Source organism: Hyalella azteca, unplaced genomic scaffold (assembly GCF_000764305.2).
Source record: "Hyalella azteca isolate HAZT.00-mixed unplaced genomic scaffold, Hazt_2.0.2 contig7219, whole genome shotgun sequence".
NCBI lineage: Eukaryota > Metazoa > Arthropoda > Malacostraca > Amphipoda > Hyalellidae > Hyalella > Hyalella azteca.
Window position 1 is genome coordinate 652,394 of NW_025937347.1, and position 11,541 is coordinate 663,934.

Genomic DNA, 11,541 nt, shown 5'->3' on the forward strand with positions numbered 1-11,541 from the left:
AGATGTGTATAAGAGACTGGATTTAGACACATGAAAACTAATTCCGTCACAACTTGAATTGGACACACACAGATCGTTCCAAGCTATGTACAAAAATTAAAATTTGCTTAATTAAAAGCTTAATAGTTGTTGATTAAAAGCGTAATTAAGTAGTGTTCAATATTCATTAGTGTTCTAATTCAAAGCCGTGTTGTATTCCAATACAGCTCACACAGCAAATGGAATTCGAACACGTGGATGACGGCATTACATATCAGTCGAATTTAAAGCGCGGACGGAATACGCCTCACCACGTGCCAAATATTGCCACACACAGTGTCGGAATATAGGGATTTGGTAGGTTTGCATTCTAAGGGCTTTTAAATAAATATGGTAACATTTTGTGACGTTTCATCGTTGCTGGCGCGTAGTACGGTGTTTTGCGAGTCACATAAAGCAAACAGAACTCGAGTAACGCATACGATTATTTTTTTATAGTTTTTCATTTCTCAATGCGTCCTTAATGTGTCGGAATATACCGCGTTTACCCTAGGTACTTTTTATGTGTCATTTTTTGCAAATTTTATGCATACTAGGTAGGACTGGTAGGTATTCCAGATTGGCTAGGTTAGTAGGTAGCTAGTCAGGAATCATGATCACTCCAATCTCCATATAATTCAATGATTAATTTGGTATTTTAAAAAAATGAGATAGGTTAGTACCAGATAAAAAATAAAGATAGTATTAAATTGTTTTAATTTATTTATACCACTTTAATTACTTGAATGTTTCTTATCCCCTTATTTACATCTGAGTGTTAACCTAGGCCTAATCTGGCATTTTAGTCAAAATTTTATAAAAGTTGTGAATGTAAGCTTATTTAATGGCTAAAGATGAAACTGCACTGTAGTACTATAGGGTCAGCCAAATTCTTTAAAAGCACAGATAAAGATATCATGCTCATTGCTCAGTCTGGGATATTAGACAGAACATAGAAGTTTCTGAAAATTGTAGGTTTGAACTTTGAAGGTAGATTTTATGAGTGATTTAAAAATTTAGGTATATTTTCATATGTAAAATATGTTATTTTTATTTTTTTGATAAAGTAATTTGGAGAAGGTCATACTCATAGGAACCCATTCCTGAAAAATCAGGCTGAATCTATTTGTACATGTTAAAAATATAAATTCTTGTTATAAATTTTAGCTATTTTAGTTTTTTTATAGGCTATGGCTTGTTTCTAATTTCTTCATAAAAAATACAGAAATGGCACATTTTAGACTTAATTTTTCAAAATTGACTATAAAATGATTTCTTTCACTTAGGGTGCAAACTTTGGAAAATGAATTGCCAAGTTATGGTTCTTGAGCCCAAAATATTTTCAGCAGTATTCAGGATGAGTTGTCAAGTAATTTATAATAAAAAAACTGCTAAAAATACAAAGAGTAGATATATATAACACTTTCCAGGCACTGCAGCACATATTGAAATATGAATTTATAATTTATGACTGATGCAAAAGCCTCATAATGCAAAAGTTTTAAAAACTACTGTTATTTACCATACCTTTTAATTGATATAGCAGAATCCCACTATTACACCATAACTCAATCTAGTTTGAAATTTGAAATAATAATAACCAAGGAATCCAATCCTATTCCAATCAAGTGATTAATTGTTTAAAACTAATTTGAACTAAATATTTTGTATGGTATTTTAGTCTAACTAACTTGGATTTTGTTTAATTAACTTAGGTACGGTAATCATTAGCATCTAATTGAAAGATCTATTGTTGCAGTTGAGTTGGTTGCATTTAATAACAAGAGCTGAGAAAACAAAATTGCCTGTCAAAATTGATCTTCAGAACTTTTTTAAGCTTAGTTTTGCCTAGGTCATAACTGTCTTAATTTCTCAATGCTACGATACTCATTAATAAAAGATCATTTCTCAATACTACTCATTAATATGAGATCATTTCTCAATACAACTCATTAATACAAGAACATTTATCAATACAACAACTCATTAAAACAAGAAACCTAAGATCAGTCGAGTTAGTTCCTTTAAAATTTGTCTTCATGTTCCTCCATTTTGAAACCATCAATACTTTTTGAAAATTGCATCCATTGATTTTTTTATATGGTAATAATTAAATAATCCACTTTTACAGGCTCTTCTTCAGCTGATTAAACACTGTCATGAAGAAGGCACAGGAACAACTGATGTAGCTCAAGGTGTGCTTCTGGGACTGATGGTGAAAGATGTCCTGGAAGTGACCAATTGCTTCCCTTTCCCAACACATGCTGAAGATCTTGATGTTGGTAAGTTAAGAAATCTTGATTTTCTTTAGTGTTTTCTGAAGCGAATTAACTGTCACAAAGCATTTTATCCAAGTCCGGTAAATATATGACTTGCAAATTGCAAGATGTGTTGCATCCAACAGGTATTTCTCTGCATCAAACTCAGCCACTGCTAGTTTTCTAACCAACCAGAACTCTGCAGCATGACTCTCAACCAGCTAGGCCCTCTGGCTTACTAGGCCCTCCATTAACCAGCTCAACTTTGAGACTAGAGCCTTCTCTCTTTTCAAGAAGACAGCCTTTCATTCCTAGTTAATGTACCCATGGGGCTCATTTTTGTGGATGGGTTGCTTGCAAAAATTCTGAAAAACTTGATCATGGGTCTCTCCTTGATGTCAAATCAGAAGGCAAACTTTTGTTCAGAGCCTCAATTGTTTAAACCCAAAGGAGAGGTTTTTAGGCTTGCATCTCTAATTATGCATATACTCTTGAAAGGAAATTATTCCCAGAAATTTTTAGTCTGAATGCAGTGCTTTTTAGCGCATTTTCTCATGGAAAAAATGCACTATTGTGCTCGTCATGTCCGTCTGTTGGTCTGTCCGTCTGTGACTTAATGTTTTCGTCGATGAGAAAATGCGCTCTCTGTCACTCACTGTAGTGAGTACCTACTGAGTAATATTTAAAAAAAATGTGCCATGGCCAAATTTGTTCTCCAATCAAGCTTAAATTTACAAAGTCTCTTGAGGACCCTTAGAACTACTCAGCCTACTCATGGTGCTCACTTAGAACTACTCAGCCTGCTCATGGTGCCACCTTACAATATATATTGCTGCTGTAGATGGGCAGGTGGTGTTGTTTTAGAAGACACATAATCTGACTGCAAATAATTAATTAGTAAGGACATATATAATGATGATTAAATTGTGTATTTTGGAATGAATTGGTGTAAAAACATTTCACATGTAAGGCATAAGGAGAGTACATGGTGGTACATATAAATAAAGTTTTAGTATGGGACTACATTTAAGTGCAATTAAATGCAATAGTATATAAACTATGCAGCAGATCAAGCTGCATAAGGTTTTCAGAACTCCTAGGTTTTATGCCAGTTATTGCTTTGTTGTATTACCAGGGTGAAATGTGCTGAATGAAGTTACAATGATGCCTCAGGATCCCCTAAGGATATATTTTTGTGATCAATTAGCATGCATAACTATACTAACAGCCACAGGAATGCAAATTTAAATGGGCACCTGACATAATTTACTAGTTTTTTGTCTTTTGTAGTGACAGTGAAATATTGTAGGGTTAGGTTAGGATTGGGCAGGTTTGGATAGGATTGCTTAGTTTAGGTTAGAAATATATATGAGATGTTTAGAAATATGGGTGGCAATGTATTTGTAAGTAGTTGTTGTATAGTTGTATATTTTTGATATTTTTTATGTGTTTTGTATTGAATTGGATAGCATGTTGTAATTAGAGCAAATGGGGGAATGTATATGTTGGTGGTTTCTGGTTTGACCACTTAATGGCCTCCTTTGTATTGGGCAGTGATTAGCCTGCCAGCTCACATGAAGTAGCTAGGTTTGCTCTAATTAAGAAGCTGCTATTCATATACTTAAAGCTTTGTATAAGATGCACCATTCAAGCTACCTAATATTTTATGAATTTATAGCGAAGTTTTCTTCCATGCATCCTGACCTGAAAGCTATCACTCCCATATTCTTCTCAGCACCTCCTCTGCTATTATTTCTGTACTTATCAGGCTATCATTCTTCGGGAAAAGCTAATCTGAGGAGTACCCTTTCTCACTCTCTTCTGTTGTCTGTTTATCTTTTCACTTATCCTGCTGATTCATGCCAATCAACTGAGCAGGAGCTTATTATCCTGCCTCTTAGCATTATTTGATAATTGATGAATCTCTTCCACATTGTGCAGAGTATTTGAATGTAATATACCGTAACAAGAATGGTACCGTACTATAAGCATATCACTCTAAATTTATTCATGTTTGCTACCAGTCTCTTTGCTGCAATATTGTTTCATTTTTATTGAAAAAATCTTGAAAATATTTTTCTCATACACTAAATGTCAGCTTAATGTTACTCAACTCAAGCATAGCCTTTTGATGTTTAAAAATATGATGCTGCTAGAGGGACAATTGTCAATATAAAGGTTTTTGCTGTTATGTCTGCCTGTCAAAGACTCCATTTCTGCAAGATGAAGATCTACTAATTAGGATGTACCTATTGAATGTACCGGTATGTGCTATGCCCTATATTGACTTGAGTGTTGTACACAGAGGAGTACCAGCTTGAGATGATGCGTCACCTACGGAAGGTTAACGTGGACCATCTGTCAGTGGGCTGGTACCAGAGTAGCCAGCTTGGGAATTTTGTGACGAAGCATCTCATGGAATCTCAGTTCTCCTACCAGAGCAGCATTGAAGAGAGTGTCGTCATTGTCTATGGTGAGATCTATTGTCAAGGTAGAGATCCTTGGTCTATTGTGAGCTTCAATGTTTGTTGGTATTCCTTTTATGCTCATGATAGGTAGGTATTGAGGATAGCACAAGTCACGAAATTGGTTATTTTATAGGAACGAAGACAGTATCCTGATCAGGTTTTAGGCTCACCTGTGTCCAAACTGGTCCCAAAGAGAGTTTAAAAAATATTCCACCAGACTGATCTCTTGATCATCATTGAAGTAGGTTTTCCATAAAATGGTGTCGTTTTATCATATAGAGGAAATTTTTGATGTTGGATATAACACTTCTCTGAATTGCTTAGCAAGGGAAATCATAATTGCAGGAAATTTATTTTTTTATGAAAAAACAAAGAAAGATTGTGAATTATAGAGTGAAGTGTAATTTCAAATGTGCGAAGGAGGCGGTTCGAGTTTAGAGAAATGTTTGTAATTCCTAATGTATTTCCATTGTTCCTTCTTCCTTCTTTACCTGGCCTAAAAGATTTGGCTGCTAAAGCTGTATACTACTTGCAGTGCTTATATTGCGATCTGATTGGAAGTAGCTCCTTACTATGCTATAAACACTTACTTGAAGTTACTTCATATTGTATGGTGAAGTATCCAGAAATATATGTTCAAAAGTCTGGCTAGTGCGAGTATGGAATGCTGTTTTCAGAATTAAGTTTGTAAAAGAAATTAAAATATTGTTCCATGCCATATATGATTGTTTTGCTTAGAGAATTGGTAACACTGCAAATAATAAAAACACCAATAATACTTGTGCCTGTTAACATCACCTAAGAGATAAACTAAATAGCGTTAGATTAGAATTGGTATTTCCCCCCCTCCCCTCTCACGTTGAAGATAAGCAATTATTTTGGAAATTTTGATATTTTTTGAGTTATGATTTTATTTTTCTGTGTTGCATGTCTAAGAGCTTTCAAAACATTTTACCATTTAGAACCCCTTATCATTTTATTAAAAAACCTAGTATAACTTCTTTTATAAAATATTTTTATTACCAAAGTAATTAATAGTGAACGTTTTATTATCATGCCTAGATGTCAGACGCGGTAATTGCCAGCATCAGATTATCACTGTTATTTATTTTTCATTCTTAAGATCCCATCAAAACTGCAAGAGGATTCCTCTCAGTTAAGGCCTACAGGCTCACCCCTGAAGCCATCAACGTGATCCAGGAGCGTGAGTTTACCCCTGAGGTGCTGCGCAAGCTCAAGCTTGGCCATGACAACCTCTTCACTGAGATCAAAGTTGTGATTCGCAACTCTCCTCTCATCAATATACTTCAGTGCGAACTTTATGAAGTAAGTCCTGTCGTGCTGGGCGTCATTTTTCTGTTGTTTGATGAACCCACTCTCTGCTCTTTAGTGTGAACTCTATGTGCTATGTTCGCTATGATATTTTTAGGCCTCGGCAGGCATTTTCCTTAAACGTAAATTTTAGTAAACATTTCGAGCTATTCTTGATGTGTATTTGTTACTTGGAAAATATTTATGTATTCTTCCAAAATTTTTTTTTTGCAAACGGCATTAAAATAATTTTGCCTTAACTTCCTAAAGATTTTTCCGACAGCAAGTATCTGGAAAAAATGCCTAGCATAGTATTAGTTCGTGTTCTCATTTCATTCAGCTACTGCTTTGCTTCGAAGCCTAATACAACAAGAATCTTATTTTAGATTTTTGAAGAATTTCTGGGCACCCTACACGCCATGAAAAACCTAAACTTAAACATATTTCAGCAAATGCCTGGCCAAGAAGCAAGCCAATTCTTGGACCTTGGCTCTCTGTCAACGCTGGACCGGCAATTGCGATGCCTCATGGACAGCGTGGATGAACTCAACCAGGAGGCGAATAAATTCAACAGCTACCAGAGACAAGTGTCCAAGCTGCAGATGGACAAGCACAAGTACATGCTCAAGAGGGTAAGTCAACTTTGTGGCTGATAACTCAAATTCTGCTTAATAAACTGTACGCCTTTTATTTATTTTGTAAGTACGTGAAGAATATTCTATTCTAAGTATCAGGCCATTTGGTTCATGTTAAATAGATCAAATTTGGTAGATCACAATGTTTTTGGAAATGCTGGTTCATTTATGCTGACCTAATTGCATTACAATATTTCATCACTCCTATTTTCGATCTCAATGTTAATGTAGTTCTCATGGATTTGTTCTTCAATTTTACCTATTTACTTAACCATAATTTTTTGACCGCTATAATGAACCACTTGTGGGTATACTTGGTAATTTTCTGGTACTTCATGGTAACTGGTAATCTGAACTACCATGCCGTATCAGCTAATTGTCGATAGCCCCTGTAAAAGCGTACCTATTAAATTTGTCATATTTTTTAAATCCTTGCTTGGCTTAAATGACTTTTAAACATTTCTTTGCTTTAATGTTGTGTTGTGCGTACAGTCTGCAGAGAACAGTGCTCGCCAGAGCCGTGGAGAGCCTCCACTGCCAGAGGAAGACGTGGCCAAACTCTTCAAGCCGATCGCTCCTTTGCCTCGCCTGGATGCCACCGTTACCGCTGGTCAGATCAACAACTACTGCAAGGAACTCTCCCAGTTTTGCAGTCAGGCTCTTGGCAAACTTTTTGTGGCAAAGGCTTTACAAGACTCGTGATTTGGTTGTCTAAATCATGTGCGAGAGAAGTGGGCGAAAGTAAAATGAGTATTTAATGGAGTATTATTGTCCCTCATCATGTACGAAGGTTTTGCGCCACATGTTAGTTTGTTGGAATCTGTTAAGACTCATGAATTTCGATTTCACTTACAAACGTCGTTTCCAGAAAGGTTTCTCAACTAAACCTTGGCAGTCGCGACCAGATTTATGATGATTTAATTAATTTTGAACAGCATCCCGATGCTTCTGGAGAGAAGAGCCATTCCTACGTCATTATTTGGAAAGACTCATGATAAATACATTTCCAATTGAATAGACTATGCATGAGAACTAAATTCTTGAACATTGAAAATTTCTTGGCGTTGAACGCGAAGTAGTTGGAAACTAGCACGTCCTATTTACTTGATGAATGTAAGAAATAGACTAGCGCAATGTAAACAAACTGTGGCTAGCAAATATAAATCCCGCGGATGGGTCAGCCAAACAGCAACAGCAGGATTCGGCTAACGCTGAGGTCTATAAGTTACAGGACTCTCTAGTGGCAAATGTAGATGTATCCTACATAAATTTTTACTTCAAATTACCAATAAATTGTTGCTCACCGACTCACCGAACTATATTAGTTTCGCACTCAGTCACTTCACTTTAGCTTAATGGCCTGCCAAACAAAATCTATTCTTTATGTTGTTGTATGGGAATGGCAAAACAGTAGGGTAAGTTATTGTTTAATGATTTTGGCACAAATTCAAATGTGTGAAATAATAATTTAAATGAATTTGACAATTTATTAGCAACTAAACAGATTACCTAGTACGTAGTACCTACTGTACTTGCATGCCTCTCAAATCTTAATTCCTGCTCGTGCTTGTTAAGCTAGGCTACCTATTAGTAGCTAGGAGGCTAGGAGCATAGGTAAATAGCATGTATTTGTAAATTGTAAGCATTTACAAATCATAGCAAATGTATCCTATCAGGCTATCCTTGAACATTTCATTGCACAAGTGCCAGTCTCAGTCTGGACAGTGGAATATTAAAGTAATTCAACTGTTAAAATTATACTGAATGTTTACAAGAATTACAGGTAAAAGTGATCATCATCTAGTAGTTAATTTTGAAAAACCATAGTCAAAACTCAAATAAGTGCAATTTTTCCCTGGAAAAAATAGGTATATGACGGAAGTGCCCTAATTAGGAATATTGAATATTAGCAGAATTTTCCCAGAATTACTGATAAAGAATAATTTACTGGCATTTCTGAATATTTGCAGGCAAAAATATGGCACATTATTATTTTCTAAAAAAGTAGGTTCAAAGAAATAAAGTTATAAAAAAATTTAAAAAGAAATGTAAAAATTAGCCTATTGCCTAGGAGTTTTTGTTTTTTCAAAGAATACCTAACTAAACAGTGGACACAGCTGGTTTCTGTCCAATTATCCAAAATGCAAAGGTTCTCAAAGTCGTCCCAAAGGACTCGCCTGCTGGACAAAAGGGAGCCAGTAGACGCAGTGTACCTCGATTTTGCCAAGGCATTTGACAGTGTCCCACATGAGCGGTTGTTGCGTAAATTGAAGTCTTTGGGAATTGAGAGTAATGTACTCAAATGGATCAGAGATTTTCTAGTAGGGAGGCGACAACGTGTCAGTATTAATGGGTCCGTATCAGACTGGGCTTCTGTGCGCAGCGGCGTGCCACAAGGAATCGTTCTCAAGCCTATTCTATTCGTTGCGTTTATAAACGATCTGCCAGAAGCTGTGTCTAGCGTTTGCTCGATGTATGCTGATGACACAAAAATTTATAATATGGTGAAGAATACGTCGCAAAAAGTACAGTTGCAAGGTGATCTTGACAGGCTGGTTGACTGGGCTGATAAGTGGCAGCTGCGTTTTAACGCTGACAAATGTAAAGTTATCCACCTTGGCAAGAATGATGAACAGCAAGATAACAATATGAGAAGACACGGTTGCAACGACAGAGTGACGATGTCGAAGTCGACAACGGAAAAGGATTTAGGAGTTAATATCGACAATGAGTTGAAATTTTCTAAGCATATTGAAGGTCAAGTTAATAAAGCCAATCAACGACTTGGACTGATCAGACGCTCTTTCGAGTTCCTAGATTTAGAAACGATGAAGCAGTTGTTTGTTGCTGTCGTGCGCCCGAACCTGGGGTTTGGAAACGTCGTGTGGTCACTAAAATTTGAAAAGGACAAAAATTTAGTAGAGAGTGTTCAAAGACGCGCAACAAGGATAGTTCCGGGCTTGAAAGGCAAGTCCTATGAGGAAAGATTAAAGATTATGAAGCTTCCGAGCCTCCATTATCGACGTCTGCGTGGGGACCTCATTGAAGTATACAAATGCATTGTAGTAGAACTCTTCTAGTTACATATACAAAAGACAGATTTTAGGAAAGTGTCATAGTTTGCAAATGGGAGGCGCCGCCCCCAAATGGGCAAAATGTGACCACCTAATGGCAGCCGTGACGGGGTAACATAGACCGGTTTGGAAATTAAGTTAAAATTACCATATATAAGACTAGAGTCTGAAACATAAAGAAAAAAACATTAATAGGTATATCAAACATAATATATGTTATATAGGTACCTATGGTAATTTTAACTTAATTTCCAAGCCGGTCAATGTTACCCCGTCATGGCTGCCATTGGTCAAAGTTACCCCATTGGGGGGCGGCGCCCCCCATTTGAAAACTATGACACTTTTCTGAAATTTGTCTTTTGCATATGTAAGTAGAAGATTTCTACTACAATGCATCAAAACCTGGAGTTATTTTACCAAAAAATAAAAAAATTGGAGGGGGTACTCCGACAGGCTTTAAATAATAGCTCTTTTTTGTGGGTCACATTTTTAATTTTTTAACCTATTATATATGCAAACTTTTAAAATCTTTCTATTGTGTTACATAGCCTCAGTATTAGGCCTTTGATGGCCATTGACAAAATTTTTCTATGTCGAATCGTTTTTGAGTTTTGGGGGTTTTTGTTAAAAAAACGAAAAGTGGTCAAAGTTACCCCGCCGGTCAAAGTAACCCCATTTTACGGTATTTATTTAAAAGCCTTTAGAATTCAAATCTACAAAATCGCTGAATTCCGACACTGTGTGTGACTAAATGAGGCATATTGTAAGACTAATTCCGACAGCGCTTCAAAATTGTGATTCCGACTCCCTGTGTTGAATTCTGACACCTTGTGTGAACTGTGTCAGAATACAACTTCCTGTGTCACAGCTGTGTGTCGCAATTACCGACTCTGTGTTGGAATTAGTTTTTATGTGTCTAAAACCGTCTCTTAAATCAATCATCTATTAATTTATTTACCACTTAAAATCAGCAGATACAAGTATACTTAAAGGATTCCTAATATATTCACAGACTTATTTAAAAGTCTCAAACCATAATATTCTTTCTACACAAACAGTTTATCACTATTTGGTAGAGCAAGGTCAACTATCAACTTTGACACGCGTTTTGATGTTCTCACTAGTTGACTTGGACTTTCGCTCTGAGGATCTTATCATTTTCCCGCCAGACCTAGTGTTTTGCGGGAATCTGGCGCGCAATAGTATGACGTCACTATTTCAACCATCTAGGCATGCGTGGAACTAAGACCAAGCTTAATATAAAGGAAAAGTTGAGGGATGTCAGAATTACCCAGTGTCGGAATATGGTGCATTTACCCCAGTTGATTAATTCTCTTGAAATTTACTTTATTCTTCCAAATAAGAAATTTTTGGTGCATTTGTTCTTTAAATTGTTAAGATGTAGCCATGCTGCGTTTGGTCGGTTGCATTCACATTAGAAATACAAGTTATTCAAAAATGACATGAACCTTGTTTCTTTTACAGTTATTAACCCTTTACGCCCTGAATTTCTGGGATGAAAATCGTAAAATTCACTTTTTCTGTTTTAAGTCTCACTTAAAAGCTGACATTCTGACCTATCCAACGGTACCAAAATCGTCTCTGTACGTTGATTTATGCCTTGACGACAGTTCGTGAAAGGGTTAGGGGTGGGGGAGTTCTTTAACATTTAATATGGGCGAAAATTACTGGTCGGGCACATAAATTGACAACCTGAAGACGCTGCTCTTTAGTTACCCGGCTGCTGTCGTGTGGGATGGTGCTCATGCAGTCGTTC

General features: G+C 36.3%; 2 protein-coding genes across 2 annotated transcripts in view; both read left to right on the top strand.

Moving 5' to 3' along the window:
* The window catches only part of LOC108677885 (eukaryotic translation initiation factor 3 subunit H), a 9,590-nt gene extending 2,142 nt beyond the window's left edge, over nucleotides 1-7,448 (top strand). The window contains exons 2-6 of the mRNA XM_018166188.2: nucleotides 2,150-2,300; nucleotides 4,582-4,749; nucleotides 5,868-6,070; nucleotides 6,505-6,687; nucleotides 7,183-7,448. Coding sequence (XP_018021677.1) covers nucleotides 2,150-2,300; nucleotides 4,582-4,749; nucleotides 5,868-6,070; nucleotides 6,505-6,687; nucleotides 7,183-7,392 — 915 coding nt within the window. The 3' untranslated portion in view covers nucleotides 7,393-7,448. The remainder of the gene's footprint in view (nucleotides 1-2,149; nucleotides 2,301-4,581; nucleotides 4,750-5,867; nucleotides 6,071-6,504; nucleotides 6,688-7,182) is intronic.
* Nucleotides 7,449-7,855: 407 nt separating this feature from the next.
* The window catches only part of LOC108677888, a 17,796-nt gene continuing 14,110 nt past the window's right edge, over nucleotides 7,856-11,541 (top strand). Inside the window, exon 1 of the mRNA XM_018166191.2 lies at nucleotides 7,856-8,105. Coding sequence (XP_018021680.1) covers nucleotides 8,046-8,105 — 60 coding nt within the window. The 5' untranslated portion in view covers nucleotides 7,856-8,045. The remainder of the gene's footprint in view (nucleotides 8,106-11,541) is intronic.